The 19,387-nt window shown below is 44.0% G+C and overlaps 1 protein-coding gene across 1 annotated transcript in view; it reads right to left on the bottom strand.

The window, feature by feature from the left end:
- The window catches only part of abcc10 (ATP-binding cassette, sub-family C (CFTR/MRP), member 10), a gene marked incomplete at both ends in the record, with an annotated part of 78,667 nt that extends 59,544 nt beyond the window's left edge, over nt 1-19,123 (bottom strand). The window contains 4 exon segments of the mRNA XM_083636223.1: nt 1,082-1,238; nt 8,434-8,661; nt 12,052-13,435; nt 18,948-19,123. Of these exon segments, the coding sequence (XP_083492349.1) occupies nt 1,082-1,238; nt 8,434-8,661; nt 12,052-13,435; nt 18,948-19,123 (1,945 nt within the window).
- Between the last annotated feature and the right edge of the window lie 264 nt (nt 19,124-19,387).

The following is a 19,387-nucleotide window of genomic DNA, read 5'->3' as shown; positions in this document are numbered from 1 at the left end:
GGCTTAGATCTGCGTGAGCACCACCCGTCGTTATTTGTCAAATTCAAGGTACATTAAAACGTTGTCTTGCTTCAACATACACCGCATTGGACATAAACCATTTCCACCCGCAGGTTTGAGGAGTAGCTAACAAACGTCAGATAAATACTCTTTCTAGGCTAACGTTACCCACTGAGGCAGCTAACATGGCTAATTAGCTAGCTAACACCAGCTATCTTTCTCCTCTAACTAACGTTAACGACACGTTAGTTGACTGAGCGAACGGCGCTGTACAGCAGGTCGTTTTGCACTGAAGAGAAGTAACATTAGATAATGACGAAAGAATCCTCCAACCTGTCAGTGGAAAATTATGCACAAACTTTGTGTGGGAGTGAGAGACAGAAACAGAGGCTGTGTGTGTGTGTGTGTGTGTGTGTGTGTGTGTGTGTGTGTGTGTGTGTGTGTGTGTGTGTGTGTGTGTGTGTGTGCGCGTGCGCGTGCGTGTGTGTGTGTGTGTGTGTGTGTCCTATGTGTGAGACAGAGTGGGTGTGTATGTGTGAGGAAACAATAATTTAATTGTGTCCAGTGTTCACCCATTACAACAGAGAAGCGTGTATTTGATATTATTATGATGTTTTAGTTTCACGTCAAATGAATTAGATTATATCGTTTACATGTATAAGTAAGAACAGTACTATATTACCAAAGCACACACATACTTGCCAGTTAACTGTCATTACAGTTGGAGGTTACATAAAAAAGAAATCTCGGTCCACAATTCAGCAAACGGTTCAAAATAAAACATTGGCATATTTTTTATGCCACATTTGACAACACATAAAGGTCGGCAATACCGCGATACCGTGAAACCGTGGTATTTTTGTCCAAGGTTATCATACCGTCAAAAACTCATACCGTTGCATCCCTTAGTTAAGACAGGGAGATCCACCCCCATTCAATGACTCTCACTCATGTATAAATAAGTCCATTGTATGAAGCAAAGTCACAGAGCACTTCACGCGCGCACACACAATACACAATACACACACACACACACACAGACACACACACACACACACACACACACACACACACAGCATACCCAGACTGTAGTATGCGTTGAGGTTCTGGTTGGTCAGCTGGAGGAAGCGCTGGATGCGCTCCAGAGACACCTTGGCCTCCAGGATGCCGTTGAGCACCCAGGGAAAAGCGTTCAGGGGCATGATCAACATCCCCACCAGGGCCAGGGTGGTGAACACCTGCAGAGGAGAGGGAGCGTCATCAAAGTGTCTGATTATACTGTAGATAGGCCAGGGTGGTGAACACCTGCAGAGGAGAGGGAGCGTCATCAAAGTGTCTGATTATACTGTAGATAGGCCAGGGTGGTGAACACCTGCAGAGGAAAGGGAGCGTCATCAAAGTGTCTGAACACAGATAGGCCAGGACCAGGGTGGTAAACACCTGCAGGGGAGAGGGAGCGTCAACAAAGTGTCTGAATACAGATAGGCCAGGACCAGGGTGGTAAACACCTGCAGAGGAGAGGGAGCGTCATCAAAGTGTCTGAATACAGATAGGCCAGGACCAGTGTGGTAAACACCTGCAGGGGAGAGGGAGCGTCAACAAAGTGTCTGAATACAGATAGGCCAGGACCAGGGTGGTGAACACCTGCAGAGGAGAGGGAGCGTCAACAAAGTGTCTGAATACAGATAGGCCAGGACCAGGGTGGTGAACACCTGCAGAGGAGAGGGAGCGTCAACAAAGTGTCTGAATACAGATAGGCCAGGACCAGGGTGGTGAACACCTGCAGGGGAGAGGGAGCGTCAACAAAGTGTCTGAATACAGATAAGCCAGGACCAGGGTGGTGAACACCTGCAGAGGAGAGGGAGCGTCAACAAAGTGTCTGAATACAGATAGGCCAGGACCAGGGTGGTAAACACCTGCAGAGGAGAGGGAGCGTCATCAAAGTGTCTGAATACAGATAGGCCAGGACCAGTGTGGTAAACACCTGCAGGGGAGAGGGAGCGTCAACAAAGTGTCTGAATACAGATAGGCCAGGACCAGGGTGGTGAACACCTGCAGAGGAGAGGGAGCGTCATCAAAGTGTCTGAACACAGATAGGCCTGGACCAGGGTGGTAAACACCTGCAGGGGAGAGGGAGCGTCAACAAAGTGTCTGAACACAGATAGGCCAGGACCAGGGTGGTGAACACCTGCAGGGGAGAGGGAGTGTCAACAAAGTGTCTGAACACAGATAGGCCAGGACCAGGGTGGTGACACCTGCAGAGGAGAGGGAGCGTCATCAAAGTGTCTGAATACAGATAGGCCAGGACCAGGGTGGTGAACACCTGCAGAGGAGAGGGAGCGTCATCAAAGTGTCTGAATACAGATAGGCCAGGACCAGGGTGGTAAACACCTGGAGGGGAGAGGGAGTGTCAACAAAGTGTCTGAATACAGATAGGCCAGGACCAGGGTGGTAAACACCTGCAGAGGAGAGGGAGCGTCATCAAAGTGTCTGAATACAGATAGGCCAGGACCAGGGTGGTAAACACCTGCAGAGGAGAGGGAGCGTCATCAAAGTGTCTGAATACAGATAGGCCAGGACCAGGGTGGTAAACACCTGCAGGGGAGAGGGAGCGTCATCAAAGTGTCTGAATACAGATAGGCCAGGGTGGTGAACACCTGCAGAGGAGAGGGAGCGTCAACAAAGTGTCTGATTATACTGTAGATAGGCCAGGGTGGTGAACACCTGCAGAGGAAAGGGAGCGTCATCAAAGTGTCTGAATACAGATAGGCCAGGACCAGGGTGGTAAACACCTGCAGGGGAGAGGGAGCGTCAACAAAGTGTCTGAATACAGATAGGCCAGGACCAGAGTGGTGAACACCTGCAGAGGAGAGGGAGCGTCATCAAAGTGTCTGAATACAGATAGGCCTGGACCAGGGTGGTAAACACCTGCAGAGGAGAGGGAGCGTCATCAAAGTGTCTGAATACAGATAGGCCAGGACCAGCGTGGTGAACACCTGCAGGGGAGAGGGAGCGTCAACAAAGTGTCTGAATACAGATAGGCCAGGACCAGGGTGGTGAACACCTGCAGGGGAGAGGGAGCGTCATCAAAGTGTCTGAATACAGATAGGCCAGGACCAGCGTGGTGAACACCTGCAGAGGAGAGGGAGCGTCATCAAATGGCCCAATTCCACAGCAGCTAGTAGCGCGGTCCCGCTCCGCTCGACTCGACTTTTGGTCTCATCCCACCGTCAAAAACCGGCCCAGCTCGGTTTGATTTGAGGCCGAGTCGTGCTACTTTTGGTCCCTGCCTCGTCGGGGTACTTCGGGCTGGCGAGTAGGGTCCCAAATGGTGACGTAAAACTCTGATGGCTACTGATTGGTCAGAGAGAATCGTGTTTACTCTGTCTACTGACTGTCAATGCAATGCTGGCGGCTGCATACCAGTTTAGTGGTCTTACCTTATCTTCTGTTATGTATATTTCCATCAGTATTTTGTGTCGCTGCCTTCACCTCCGGTGAAATAAAATCGTGGCGGGTGTTCAATTGTCTGAGAAAAAAGTCCGCTGCTCGCTCAGGGAGCTCTGTAGCTGAGAGGAGGCTGCAGCGCTCCGCTAGGCCGCAGCGGGTGTTTGGAAGCCCCGGTCTTGCCTGGTGAGAGGCTGCGGGGTAGAGGCTTCACTCTGTTGCGCCTCTCCCGTCCCCGCACAGCACAGCGCATGCCTGTGATATCATTCTCTTGGCCGATTGTCACATTTGCCCATGTACACTGTAGGTCATTTAGAGGCACCAGTATTTCATAAACAGTTTAAAAGTTCTGTGGATGGATTTAATTGTAACGTTATGTTATAGCCGAAGGACAGATATGCGGTCGCTATTTTTAGACGACCAGCTGTGGGCGGGGGTGGGTGGGGGCACATGATCCGCGGTGGAAGCAAAACGTCAATAGGGCTGATACGATTAGAGCCGAGTGGTGACGAGCTGTACAGGGCAGTAAAATGTGGTGGAAATGAGCCAAAAGTGTCTGAATACAGATAGGCCAGGACCAGGGTGGTGAACACCTGCAGAGGAGAGGGAGCGTCAACAAAGTGTCTGAACACAGATAGGCCAGGACCAGGGTGGTGAACACCTGCAGAGGAGAGGGAGCGTCATCAAAGTGTCTGAATACAGATAGGCCAGGACCAGCGTGGTGAACACCTGCAGGGGAGAGGGAGCGTCAACAAAGTGTCTGAATACAGATAGGCCAGGACCAGGGTGGTAAACACCTGCAGAGGAGAGGGAGCGTCATCAAAGTGTCTGAATACAGATAGGCCAGGACCAGGGTGGTGAACACCTGCAGGGGAGAGGGAGGGAGCTTCACCGAAGAATCTGAATACATTCTATGGTCAACAGGCTGCATGTTCCTCCAGGTACATTTGACTCCTTCATTTAGGGGAGAGCAGAAGATCTTGCATTGTTTCTGTGAGATACGTTTTCAGTGGTGGTAACTTTGTATTTTTATTGAAATATGAATGTCCCCAAGGCTTGATGTCTTCATTTTGTATAGTGCATGGTCACTTGGTTACATTTTTTCTCTCTTCTTCTTCTTCTGGTTTTGGCTTATTTTGTTGACATGATAATGTAGCAGTGGTGGCCAACATAGGTCACGCTGTATTTGTATAGTGTGATGTTGTTAAGTCAACTTCACATCATAAACACATAAGCACCTTATGCGGCTGATAGCATGTTATATTGTTGAATGTTAATGACGTATGTATGTTTTGTTTTGTTTTTCTTCTTTTTTCCTTTTCTTTTGCTGTGTCTGAGCCTGTTTGTCTTGTTTGTATATTGTTCTATAAAAAATGGAAAATAAAGTATAAAAAAAAAAAAAGTCAACTTCATATCAAATGTAAAGTGTCACAAAATGTCTCAAGTGATTCTCATAATTGTGAAATGGGGTCAGGTTTAGAGCTGCGTCGCCTGTAGAAATGTGTCAAATAGACAACTGTCACTTTGTTGAACATCTCGTTTTTGAGATGGACTGAGTGAGTGCTTGATGTCATTACATTACATTACGTCATTTGGCAGACGCTTTTATCCAAAGCGACTTACAATAACACATTTCTGTCAGCGATAGAGCAATCAACTATGGAGCACAGTCTATGACAACTACAACTTCTGAAGGAACAGTGGAACAAGTTTAGGTTATTTTATTTATTTATTTATTTTAGAAAGAGAGAGAACAAAGTTAGATCAAGAAGGGCCCAGATGGAGCCTGAAAAGGTGTGTCTTTAGTCTTTTCCGAAAGATCGGCAGTGATTCAGCCGTCCTGACCGAAGGTGGAAGCTCGTTCCACCATTGAGGTGCCAGGGACGAGAAGAGTCGAGATCGGGATGAGCGACTTTTGAGCCCCCGTAGCGAAGGAGGGGCGAGGCGACCTGCACTGGTGGAGGAGCGGACGGAGCGCTGAGAGGTTTGGAACCTGACCATAGATTGCAGGTACGGGGGAGCTGACTGGTGTACAGCCCTGTAGGCCAGTACCAGTGTCTTGAATTTGATGCGGGCCGAGATGGGAAGCCAGTGGAGGTCCTGGAAGAGGGGAGTGACGTGAGAGAATTTGGGTTGGTTGAATATAGGGGTGGGAGAAAAAATCGATTCACCTAAGTATCGCGATTTTTAATGTCACGATTTTTTGGATCGATATTTTATTCAAGAATCGATAATCGCAAAAGCAAAAAAAAAAAAAAAAAAAAAAAAAAAAAAATTTTTTTTTTTTTTTTTTTTTGGTGCTGCAGTCAGGCCACTCACTGAACAGCAGGTCAGGTGCCGCCTACTGGTTTACTAGTGGTTGTATTACTTTATTAGTTAGTCTGAAGTAATAATTACACTTCAGGGTTAAAGTGGGTGCATCTCATTGTAAAATTGGACTTGGCCCAAATTAGGCTTCAAACGGCCCAAATTGGGCTTCAAACGACCGACATTGAGCTTCAAACGGCCCAAATTTCACGCGCGTCGGCCCATATCGGCCTGGCCTGCTTGGTATCTAATGCCCAGCCTGAATTATGATCCCAGTCCGCCCCTGTTTTTAACTATATCGCCCAGCCCTACTCATGATATACAGTCTCTAGTGTATGATTAAACTTTTCCCATGTTCTAATCTAGTGTAAAAAAGCAAACAAACTGAAAAAAGAAAAGAAAAAAAGAAACAAAAATCGCAATAAATCGTAATATCGAATCGCAATAATCGTAGAATCGCAATACTTAAGAATCGCAATATAAATCGAATCGGCACCCAAGTATCGTGATAGTATCGAATCGGGAGATAAGTGAATCGGCACAGCCCTAGTTGAATACCAGACGGGCTGCAGCGTTCATGACGTGCACCTGATCAATTAAGCCCCCGTTCAACTTCACACAGCACGCCGAAGCCACGCTCAACCGAAGCTGTACCTACGCTGAACCCACAAGTTTCATTTCGGCGTCCTTGTTAACAACAGGCGAAGCCGTTCACACCGCGCGCGCGCGCCACGCTGACGCCGTGCCGAAGCCGCGCTCACGCCGCGCCGAAGCGATCGCTCAGGACTGTCGCCGAATTTCCAAGCGTGACGCTGAAGCCGTGAGGCATGAAGTCAGTGGGAGTTGTGGGCGGCTTCAAGGCGCTGAGTGGAACAGACAAGGCGTCTTGTGTGAACGGTAAGGCGTCCGTTCAGCTTGTGCTGCTTCAAGCTTCAGTTCTGCTTACGTTCGGCGTCCTGTGTGAACGAGGGCTAAGACACACGGCTGTTTGTTTTTTTGTTTTTTTGTTTTTTTATTAGGTTGCATTCACAGCTTTTTTCTGTGCGCAGCAGCTCCAGCGATAGGGATACATTTGACCTTAATTATGAACAGTAAGCTGAAATAGTCTGTGCTAACCTAAAAGTAGCTAGCTTAGCTAAACACTTGGTAGCGTTGGTGCAGACCTGAGGGAACTGTTTTTGTTGGCGGAGACAAATGACAAAAGGACTTTAAAAAAAATGACTATTAGTACTCGATGAATCGGTTTTACGAAATGTTGTATAAAAGCAATATCACACTCGAGGTCGTGCTGTTGTATATCGTGACGGCTGTGACAAAGGAAAAAAAAGAAAGAAGAGAAAAAAAAAAGACACAGCTGTGAATTTCCCCAGCTGCGTCAGCCGGTTCTGTACTGCAGACTACGGCGCTGCTCGGACATCGTGTGTCTTTCGTCGGTCGTGGGTCAAGCCTGGGGCTGCACAATGAATCGTATTTTCATCGTCATCGCAATATGAACATGCGCAATAAACACATCGCAAAGACTGCCTGAAACGCAGTGAATCGCAAAAGTGGTTTTATTGACGTGCGTCATGCATTCCCACTCAGCATCTGATCGTTTTGCCTTGTGTTGTAAATCCAGCGTACACCTTTCCCTTGCAACAGTGCGCTCCGCCCCCCCTCTGCCAAAGCCCAAACACGCTGTGTGTAGTTTCAGCTAGAGTCGGTGTGTATTTCATTTCTTTATTCAGTGGGCACAGGCTATTTGGGGTATATGTTAGCATTATTAAAGCAGAAAGACAAGGGAACTGTATAGCTAATATAAATACTTTAATATTTGTTTATTTATCGCAAGTCGTATCGTCATCGCTATATTCAACAATGTTATCGCACATCGCAGATTTTCCTCATATCGTGCAGGCCTAGTCAAGCCTAGATCCGATGCATCCTTAGCTGCAAGTAAGCTTAAGGGATCTTTATCCGGCCTCTGTCCTCTCGCTGGTTTGTTTTGGAAACGTGCTTCAGTGATTAGATACCATGTAAAACACACCATGGAGGACACCAGAAGACATTTTGAGGAAGAGCCAGAGAGTACAGTGTTTTCCCTATATGCATTCAGAAATATGACGGGGGGGGGGGCTAAAATTGTGAAATACCTTGTACCATGATATTTTGGTAAATACTGTACCATACTTTGAATTTTTATTATTACTTATATGCGGACGTGTGAATCGAATCGGATCGTTGACAGATAATCGCTGAATCGTTTGTTTACATTTGTGTTGGCATTCAGATTTGAAAGCCCTTTCTAAGTAAAAAAGGGAGTTGATATTTATCTGACGGCTTGTATTCATTGATGAAAAAGTAGCCATGTGCAGTAATAATATAGAAGATTGAGGATGTGATACTTGGAGCTGTATCGAGATGCATCGTGGAATCGAATCGAATCGTCGACAGATGAATCGGAATCGCGAGGCCATGAAGATTCACAGCCCTAAAAATAAATTATATATATATATATATATATATATATTTTTTTTTTTTTATTATTATTATTATTACAACTATGGGAAACACCGGAGTAGTAAAAAACACATTTATTCATATGAAAAACAGCGCTGATTATTACCAATAAACTATCACTAGTATTATTAAAAAACCACGCATTGGACACCAAGGGAGACAGGCGGCGGGCTTCCCTACCTTGGCTGCGGTCAGTTGGTTTCCCAGCAGCACGTATGTGACGAAGGTGAGGATGGAGATGACCACAGGCAGAGCGGCCCAGGTGTACACACACACGGCGTCCAGGTACTTGATGGCCTTGAGGTGGGACAGCTCTCGCCTGCGACAGTCGGCCACCTTCTGAGTGAAGCGAGGCTCCCAGCTGTGGAACTTGATGACGCGGATCCCGAACAAGATCTCCGTCATCAGCTGTGAGGAGGACGATGTGCAATTGTAAGAGAATAACCTGACTGGCAATACATTGATCATTCTTCAATAGAATCATATTGCGATGATGAAACGATGTCAAGTGATCATGACGACATACAATTCTGTAGGCTAAAACGAATGATAACAAGCAAATCCTTATTAAAAATGACACCTGAAAACAAATGAGGGAATATCACCTGAGAATTGCACTTTTATTGTACTGTACTTTCTATTACGATGCTGTTTAAGGCAATGAACATCAATGCGATTAATGTGATTATGCATAATGCTAACATATAACATTAACCTAACTTACATTGTACTCCTGTCAGTTATGTATGCCCTATGTATGCACTAATTTTTCTATTTCTTCTTTTTAAACTTTTTTGTACCTCACCTGTCGAGGGACTACGGATGGAAATTAGCTAAGGCTATAATCCGGCACATTTACATGCAAATGTTCATTAATGTTGCACTGTCCCTGAAATAAATAAATAAATAAATAAACCTAGAATTATTTTATTATATTGATGTTGAAATACTTGACAATGCTTATTATCATTGCGATATGAATTTTGTCCCTATCGCCCCCTGTGGTGAATGCAAATACTGCATCAATACACAGTGAGGATTCCTGTTCCTGGTAACTCCTTAAAAGAAAACTCACAAATATTTCCAAACATCAGTACTGATGCATAGCATGCAGTAGCATAGATACTGATTTACTGCACATTTCTATGTTACTGATATATTTTGTTCAACCAATATGAGCAATTTCCTGGAATCAATTGGGCAATACTACTACCATCAGTATTACTGTAGCACTACAGCATAATACTACTACCATCAGTATTACTGTAGCACTACATCATAATACTACTACCATCAGTATTACTGTAGCACTACAGCATAATACTACTACCATCAGTATTACTGTAGCACTACATCATAATACTACTACCATCAGTATTACTGTAGTACTACATCATAATATTACTACCATCATACTGTAGCCCTACAGCATAATACTACTACCATCAGTATTACTGTAGTACTACATCATAATACTACTACCATCAGTATTACTGTAGTACTACATCATAATACTACTACCATCAGTATTACTGTAGTACTACAGCATAATACTACTACCATCAGTATTACTGTAGCCCTACAGCATAATACTACTACCATCAGTATTACTGTAGCCCTACAGCATAATACTACTACCATCAGTATTACTGTAGCACTACAGCATAATACTACTACCATCATACTGTAGCCCTACATCATAATACTACTACCATCAGTATTACTGTAGCACTACATCATAATACTACTACCATCAGTATTACTGTAGTACTACAGCATAATACTACTACCATCAGTATTACTGTAGCCCTACAGCATAATACTACTACCATCAGTATTACTGTAGCACTACAGCATAATACTACTACCATCATACTGTAGCCCTACATCATAATACTACTACCATCAGTATTACTGTAGCACTACATCATAATACTACTACCATCAGTATTACTGTAGTACTACAGCATAATACTACTACCATCAGTATTACTGTAGCCCTACAGCATAATACTACTACCATCAGTATTACTGTAGCCCTACAGCATAATATTACTACCATCAGTATTACTGTAGCACTACAGCATAATACTACTACCATCAGTATTACTGTAGTACTACATCATAATACTACTACCATCAGTATTACTGTAGTACTACATCATAATACTACTACCATCAGTATTACTGTAGTACTACAGCATAATACTACTACCATCAGTATTACTGTAGCCCTACAGCATAATACTACTACCATCAGTATTACTGTAGTACTACATCATAATACTACTACCATCAGTATTACTGTAGCCCTACAGCATAATACTACTACCATCAGTATTACTGTAGCCCTACAGCATAATACTACTACCATCAGTATTACTGTAGCCCTACAGCATAATACTACTACCATCAGTATTACTGTAGCCCTACAGCATAATACTACTACCATCAGTATTACTGTAGCACTACAGCATAATACTACTACCATCAGTATTACTGTAGCACTACAGCATAATACTACTACCATCAGTATTACTGTAGCACTACAGCATAATACTACTACCATCAGTATTACTGTAGCACTACATCATAATACTACTACCATCAGTATTACTGTAGTACTACATCATAATACTACTACCATCAGTATTACTGTAGCACTACATCATAATACTACTACCATCAGTATTACTGTAGCCCTACATCATAATACTACTACCATCAGTATTACTGTAGTACTACAGCATAATATTACTACCATCAGTATTACTGTAGCACTACATCATAATACTACTACCATCAGTATTACTGTAGCCCTACATCATAATACTACTACCATCAGTATTACTGTAGCACTACAGCATAATATTACTACCATCAGTATTACTGTAGCACTACAGCATAATACTACTACCGTCAGTATTACTGTAGTACTACAGCATAATATTACTACCATCAGTATTACTGTAGCACTACATCATAATACTACTACCATCAGTATTACTGTAGCCCTACATCATAATACTACTACCATCAGTATTACTGTAGCACTACAGCATAATACTACTACCATCAGTATTACTGTAGCACTACAGCATAATACTACTACCGTCAGTATTACTGTAGTACTACAGCATAATACTACTACCATCAGTATTACTGTAGCCCTACAGCATAATACTACTACCATCAGTATTACTGTAGCCCTACATCATAATACTACTACCATCAGTATTACTGTAGTACTACAGCATAATACTACTACCATCAGTATTACTGTAGTACTACAGCATAATACTACTACCATCAGTATTACTGTAGCACTACAGCATAATACTACTACCATCAGTATTACTGTAGTACTACAGCATAATACTACTACCATCAGTATTACTGTAGCACTACAGCATAATACCACTACCATCAGTATTACTGTAGCCCTACAGCATAATACTACTACCATCAGTATTACTGTAGTACTACAGCATAATACTACTACCATCAGTATTACTGTAGCCCTACAGCATAATACTACTACCATCAGTATTACTGTAGCCCTACAGCATAATATTACTACCATCAGTATTACTGTAGTACTACATCATAATACTACTACCATCAGTATTACTGTAGCCCTACAGCATAATACTACTACCATCAGTATTACTGTAGCCCTACAGCATAATACTACTACCATCAGTATTACTGTAGCACTACAGCATAATACTACTACCATCAGTATTACTGTAGCACTACAGCATTTAGCAACAGCAATGCAAAGTAAACAGGTCTCACCTTAACACGGCTGTCCTTGTACCTGAGCATGTGTTTGTTGTTGTCAAGGATACGGGAAGCGAGGACCTTGTTGAGCGGCACCAGCAGCAGGGCCACGCCCAGGCCTCCCAGGAAGGACACGCCCACCTGCAGGTACAGCAGGTAGAGGGCGATAGAGAACTGGAAGGGCAGGCTCCACAGCTCGTGGAAACTCCCGAAGAAGTTGACCACGCGGTCCGAGTCCGTACTCATGAAGTTCACCACCTCCCCCAGGGTGAAGCGCGCCAGGCCGCTGCCGCTGACCCGCAGCGCTTTGCCGTAGATGGCCGAGACGAGGGCGGCGCGCGCCGACAGCGCCACCTTGGACACCTCGAAGACGAAGACGTTTCGGAGGACGGCCGAGAGCAGGCTGCTGGCGAACAGGCCCAGGGCGACCCAGGCGCCCCAGCTGACAGGGGCTCCCTCCTCCTCCATGAAGGCCACCAGGCTGCTGAGGAGCAGCGGACCGGCGAAGCCCAGCATGTTGCCCAGCAGCTTGAGCACGCCCAGCATGTAGTAGCGCAGGCCGAACGCCTTGTGCAGCACGCTCAGCAGCCCCACCCCCTCGCCCTCCATCGGCTCCGACGCGTCCTCCTGGCAGCGTGAACTCCAGGTGCCGGTCAGCAGAGTTCTGCTGACCGGCCTGGGCCACTGATCCTGCCGGTTTCGGGCCGCCGCCGCCGCCCCCTGCCGGCTGGCCTCCCAGCACTGGTGGAAGTACCGGCAAATCACGCCAGTGCGCAGTTTCCGAGGAAGGTGGTAGACGTCGCGCGGTCTCTCCAGTTCTCCGCGCTGCCCTCGCCGCAGGAGAGGGTTCAGCCACAGGTAAAAGAGGCGGGAGGCACAGCCGCTGCCGTCCTCAGCCACCATCTCGCCTGTATCTGGGTACGCAGCACTCTCCGGGATGAGGGGCGACCCGTCCACGGCGTTGACGTGCAAGGTGTAACCGACATCGCCGACGCCGGGGAGCGCAAACGCCAGCAGGTAAACCACGAGAGGGAGCGTCCGGGCGCAAGCGAGCGCCAACCGCGTCACTCTGAGAGGCTCTGCCAGGTTCAGATACGCCTCGCTGGCGCAGTAGGACGCCAAGGTGACGACCAGGTTGGGGACAGAGAGGAGAACCAGCAGAAGCAGCGCTGGAGGCCCTCTGGTCCTCCTGAAGACGCTCCGGCGGAGGACGACCATGGCACAGAAGTGGACCAGCCAGGCCAGGATGGCACAGCCGTCAGACAGGATGTCCAGGTACATGTCGCCCGGGTGGAGGAGGGTCACCAGCACGACGTCTCCGGTGAAGAGCAGCGCCTGCAGCAAGGCGGAGGCCAGCCTGAGCCTCCAGCCGCATGGAGAACTCTGGAGGAGGCTGCATCTGAGGAGCAGACATGAAACAGATACGTGTGTATCTTTGTGTATTTTCATCCGCCATTTACTTTCCCATAGACATTTCGTAAAATGCTTATAAAAATAGTTTTACTTGTTCAAACCAAACGGTTCAGATATATTTAGAAACCGGAGAGAGCGCATAACATGTCACTCGGACAAAAACGTTTTAAAAAAATTGCTGATTTAACCTTGTACCCTGCTGCCGCGGAATCCTCAATTTACTCTTGGTCCATCTGATGGACCTTAACGAGAATACTGTACTAATTTATAAATATTAATTTAAATTTTTAAATTTTTGACTGTTTATAATTCATTGGTAACTTCTTCCCTAATACCTCATACCAACATTTCATACCTATTCGAATTTTAACCCCTCAAATGCCAGTGTACAGTAAGTACAGTAAAAAAAAAAAAGTACATAAAAAAAGTGATTTTTTTTTATTTCCATAAAGACAAACTGGCTTTGGGTCTGATATTATGGGCAGGTTGGGGTGTTTTACAAAAGTCACCACTGCAAGATGCCTAGTATCAAAGATTCGCAGGCATGATGTCACAATAGCTATGACATTACTAGCCTATGACATCATCAGTGATGTTCATGAGATGATTTTTTTGTCAATAATATGTCACTGATGACATTACTGATGATGTCACAGACATTGTGACATCATCAGTGGGTTTTTGTATTTTTGTGATTTTTTGTAAAAATAGTATTTTTTCATATTTTGAGCCAAAAATCCAAAAAGCGCATGTTTTGGACTTCCAGCCATTTTCCCCAAAAAACACAAACGAGCTTTAGTCCAGCATCTATCCTGGTCTAAAGGCTTCAAATCAGTAGTGTGGACTGTCAAATTCAGTTTTCTAATATTTTCCCATCTTTGGCATAGGAATCAGTTTTTTTTACATTTCATGTAAACTGTATGGAATTGATTGCTATGCCAAAACTGGGGGAATATGGGGAAATAGGCAAACACATTAGAAACTACAATTTTAACCGCTTGAGTCAAGGTGAGATGTGTAACATCAAGGAAATAATGATTTTTTGACAAATTTGCTGGAAGTAAAAAAAAAATGTTATTTTTGTGCAAAATTAACATTGAAATCAATGGGACAACTATGCAATGGACTTTGAGACCATGTAACTCCCCCAAAATTTCTACCAACTCCAAGGTTAGATATTAAGGTCAAAGTTCAAGGTATTTGGTCCAGGATGCCCGCTGAAATAAATGAAATAAATTAATTTTGTAAAAATTTGCTGGGAGTACCAATAGAGTGGTTTCAATGGAAGTCAATGGGTCCATCAGATGGATCAGGAGTAAATTGAGGAGTATTTTTGAAAATAGGTCTTAGGATCGTATAAAAATGATAACTATGATTGATTTTTGTCAAATACCCCAAAAAAAATACCTAGCCTTAATTTAAGACCATATACTCAAAAAATGTCGAAACGGCCCATACGCGAATGCAGGAAAAGTCCATCAGATGGACTAGGAGGGTACAACTATTTTTTCAATTTGTTTTTTTTAAGTTTTGGTCCGAGTGAAATGTTTACATTACATTTACATTACGTCATTTGGCAGACGCTTTTATCCAAAGCGACTTACAATAACACATTTTTGTCAGCAATACAGCAATCAACTATGCAACACAGTCTATGACAGCTACAACTTCTGAAGGAATAGTGGTAAAGTTTAGTTTAGTTAGTTTAGTAAAAAAAAAATTAGGAGAGATGTTAGTTCAAGAAGGGCCCAGATGGAGCCTGAAAAGGTGTGTTTTAAGTTTGTGCCGAAAGATCGGCCGTGATTTGGCCGTCCTGACCATAGGAGGGAGCTCATTCCACCATTGCAGTGCCAGGGACGAGAAGAGTCGCGATCGGGATGAGCGACTTTTATGCCCCCGTAGCGAAGGAAGGGCGAGGCGTCCTGCACTGGTGGAGGAGCGGAGGAGGGGCGAGGCGTCCTGCACTGGTGGAGGAGCGGAGGGAGCGCTGAGAGGTTTGGAACCTGACTGTTCTATGGTCTCTCCCTATTCTAAATACTGTAGAGCTGAACCGTTTGGTTTGACGAAGTAAAACTATTTTTATAAGCATTTTAAGAAATGTCTATGGGAAAATAAATGGTGGATAAAAATCTCAGTGTTACAGATACAGTGCTGAAAGTTTGGGCTGGGTATTGGCAAGGCTCTCGCGATACGATACGTATCACGATACTTGGGCCACGATACGATTGGATCACGATATATTGCGATGCGATACATATTGCGATATATTGCGATATTCTACAGAATTTACTCAAAATTAAATAATAGAGCTAAAGATACAACACACTGTGTACCACCCAGGTAGTGTAATAATATGTACATCACTTTATACTGATAAGTTAGTGGACAAATTTAGTCAAAACTACTGAGTGTACTGTTGAGTGTTACTGAACGCATCGATATGGGAAATATCGATACAGTATTGATTAGGGGTGGGAATCACCAGATGCAGAGGCCTGGCATGGCATGGCCTGCAAAAAAAAAAAAAAAAAAAAAAAAAAACATTAAATCGCGATACTTGGCGTCCAAGTATCCCGATACAGTATCGGGAAATAAAATATCACGATATATTGCCGTATCGATTATATTTCCCAGCCCTAGCTGAAAGGAAATATTTTCCCTGTAGGTCTGGGTATTTGAACTGGAATCTGTCATGGGAGATGACTGCTTTCATGTTTTGTGCACATGGGCAAAGTTAGCCCCCAAGCCTTTCTGGAAGAAGACCTTTGGAAGCGACGCCTCAAACTCATTTGATTGGTCGCCGAAATAGCTTCTTCCTGAAAACGTGTGGCAAGTAAAAAAAAGATGTGGTTAAGAAGATAGGGTTTTCTTATCTAACCACGACCATAACCAAACTCTAACCCAAACCAAATTGTTGTACTTGCCTAAACCTAATGTCTAACTCGAATGTTTCACAAAGATGTGTGTGGTTTGACCGGGAATCGAACCCCAGTCCTCCGATTAGATTAGATCGATCACATCTTTTCATTCCTTCAAGGCATCTCTCCTCACTTATCGTCAAACAACCTGCTCCTGCTTCTAATTATGTTTGAAACATTTTGAAACAACTTGCTCGTGATACCTCATGCATGTAAATTCACCTTATCTGGGTATGTGTACACTTACAGTATGTATTCTCACTGTATATATAACACTTACAGTATGTATTCTCACTGTATATATTATGCTATCTTTGGGGGACTAAGGGGTTGGGGAGTGGCCAGGCCTGGGAGTAGGGATGTCACGATACTATAGTTTCTACTTCGATACCGATACCCAGGAAAATATCGATACTCGATACCATTTTCGATACCACGCGGCGGGATGAGAACACATCAAGAGGCAACAAAAGTAAACAAAGACAGATGGACGGACAGATGCACGCTTCCCCATAATCTAGACCTGATAAAACTCTGTTGCAACTGTCAAACTAGATGAATGATGAATAGTTTGAGTTATTGAGAGTTGATTTGAGTTAATGAGTTATTAATTTGAGTTAGTGTGGACCAGTGATGTCACTGGTCCACACTTTAACACTCAATAACTGTTCAATTAAATGACAGACTTCAAACAGTTTACAGTTTTCTGATATACTACTGATGTTCTAATGATACAAAGCTGGTTGAAAATGGGCAGAGTGTTCCTTTAAGTATCACGATTTTTTATTTGCAGATTTTTTTTTCAATCCCAGAATCGATAATCGCGTGTGTGTGTGTGTGTGTGTGTGTGTGTGTGTGTGTGTGTGTGTGTGTGTGTGTGTGTGTGTGTGTGTGTGTGTGTGTGTGTGTGTGTGTGTGTGGTACGCTCCCTGCGTGTCGCTCTCAAGTCCGTCTGTCGCTATGAAACAACAACAACAACAACTCTAGCTCGTTGCTAGTAGCAACTTGCTATACGCTGAAAATGGTAGGTTTTGACTACTACACACTGGTTCATTCACTCCATTTTGATCGGGTAAAGCGCAGCATGAGTGCGCTGTTGCACCCCTTTTGACGCAGCCTGCAGACAGATTTTCGACGCAAGTCGAAAGTTTGTCTCGAGAGATTAGATGCTGAATAACCCACTCAATATAACACACAGCCGCTTTAGGATCACTAATAGTTTTTTTTACGAGCAAAATAGATTTGTTTGTGTCTGTTTTCAAGTGTGTTTTGGGGGAGGCGTTTAGCATGCGGTTTGATTGGCTATTGTTTCACAGTTTCAGCCATCAACTGCTTTTGTTGTTGTTAATGGGGGAGTGATTGGCCGACAGGCAGATATTGTAATGGGGGGGCCATTACCTGGGCCATTACCTGGGCCATTACCTGGGCATTACCTGGGCCATTAGGCTACTTGCCTGCCAGTGACCTCGCAGGCAGACTTGCTGCTGAAATACTGTAGTCAGAATGAAAGACTGACTGACTGACTGACTGCCGTTAATAGTATGAGCTGTGCCAAACAAACGTTAATATCTCAAAAACTATACATCACATTGCTTATATTTTGACATTCTGAGTGAGAGCAGAAGTAGCTCAAGAGTTTGATGTACAATATATGCATGCTGTGTTAAAGTTGTGTGAACTGTTGCACTTTTTAAAATGTAAACAGAGTTAGACGGCTAGAGCAGACACTCACGCCTCGCGCCACTTGGGCTCCAAAGGGTTCCATTGCCGTTGCCACCCAGTGACGCGGTTTGTTTACCAAAATGCTGCTCGGCTGATCCCTCGTATAGGCATATTATAGAAATATTATAGGAATAGGACTACTGTATGAATTCTATAGGATTACTATAGGACTATTATAGGACTATTATAGGATTACTATAGGACTATTATAGGATTCCTATGGGACTATTATAGGACTATTATAGGATTCCTATGGGACTATTATAGGACTGTTATAGGATTAATATAGGACTATTATAGGATTACTATAGGACTATTATAGGATTAATATAGGACTATTATAGGATTACTATAGGACTATTATAGGACTATTATATGATTAATATAGGACTATTATAGGATTACTATAGGACTATTATAGGGATACTGTAGAATTAGTATTACAGGAATACTAGATCCCTATTTCCAAATACAATTTTATTTACTATCTCCTACTAGACAGGACTAGGCAGGCCGTGCTTTGAACTTTAACTTTTTCCCATAGTCTAGCGTTAAAAAGGCAAACGAAAATTCGCAATAAATCGTAATATCGAATCGCAATACTTAAGAATGACAATTAATATTGAATCGGGAACCCAAGTATCGTGATAGTACCGAATCGGGAGATAAGTGAATCGTCCCAGCCCTACGTTACCACAGTTTTAATGATAATGAAAATTTGAAATGGTACGGTTATCGTCAGGAATTTTATCACGGTTATCATTCAAACAGGTTATCGTTACATCCAGTAATATAGACCAGGGTGTGGATGATGTCGGAGTGAAGTATTCATTTTGCCAGTGAGCAGGTGTGACCTACCTTGGAATGCTAAGGTAGCAGGCACTGAACACAGCCATGGCAGCATGAGGGATGACTCCCAGGACGAGCTGGTTGAAGCAGGGGCTGAAGGTCCCATTGTGCCACACGGGGAAGGGCTGCTGTGCGTCCGTGTGACAGAGACCCACCACCAACTCTGCCGGGCCAGAGCCCCTCATGTCTCTCCCTGTTCGCCTGCCACCACACTAGAAAACACTTCAAATGCAAACACGGGAAAGGTAACGTGACTATGAAGTTTTAACAAGTTCATTAGAGATGAGACATCAGTAACAGTGAAGCTAAAAGCTAACTAAAGAAGAACGTAATGTTTTGCTGTGTGGTAGACCGGACAGCCAAAGTCAGACGTGTGTAAATACTACAGACATTTTGTGCCTTCCGGGGTTCTCTGCAGTGCAGCTGGCATACCACACTGTGGCACAGTA

Source organism: Poromitra crassiceps (genome assembly GCF_964638095.1).
Source record: "Poromitra crassiceps genome assembly, chromosome: 4".
Classification (NCBI taxonomy): Eukaryota; Metazoa; Chordata; class Actinopteri; order Beryciformes; family Melamphaidae; genus Poromitra; species Poromitra crassiceps.
Note: the sequence above shows the minus strand (reverse complement) of the source record. Positions and strands in the feature narration are given on the sequence as shown.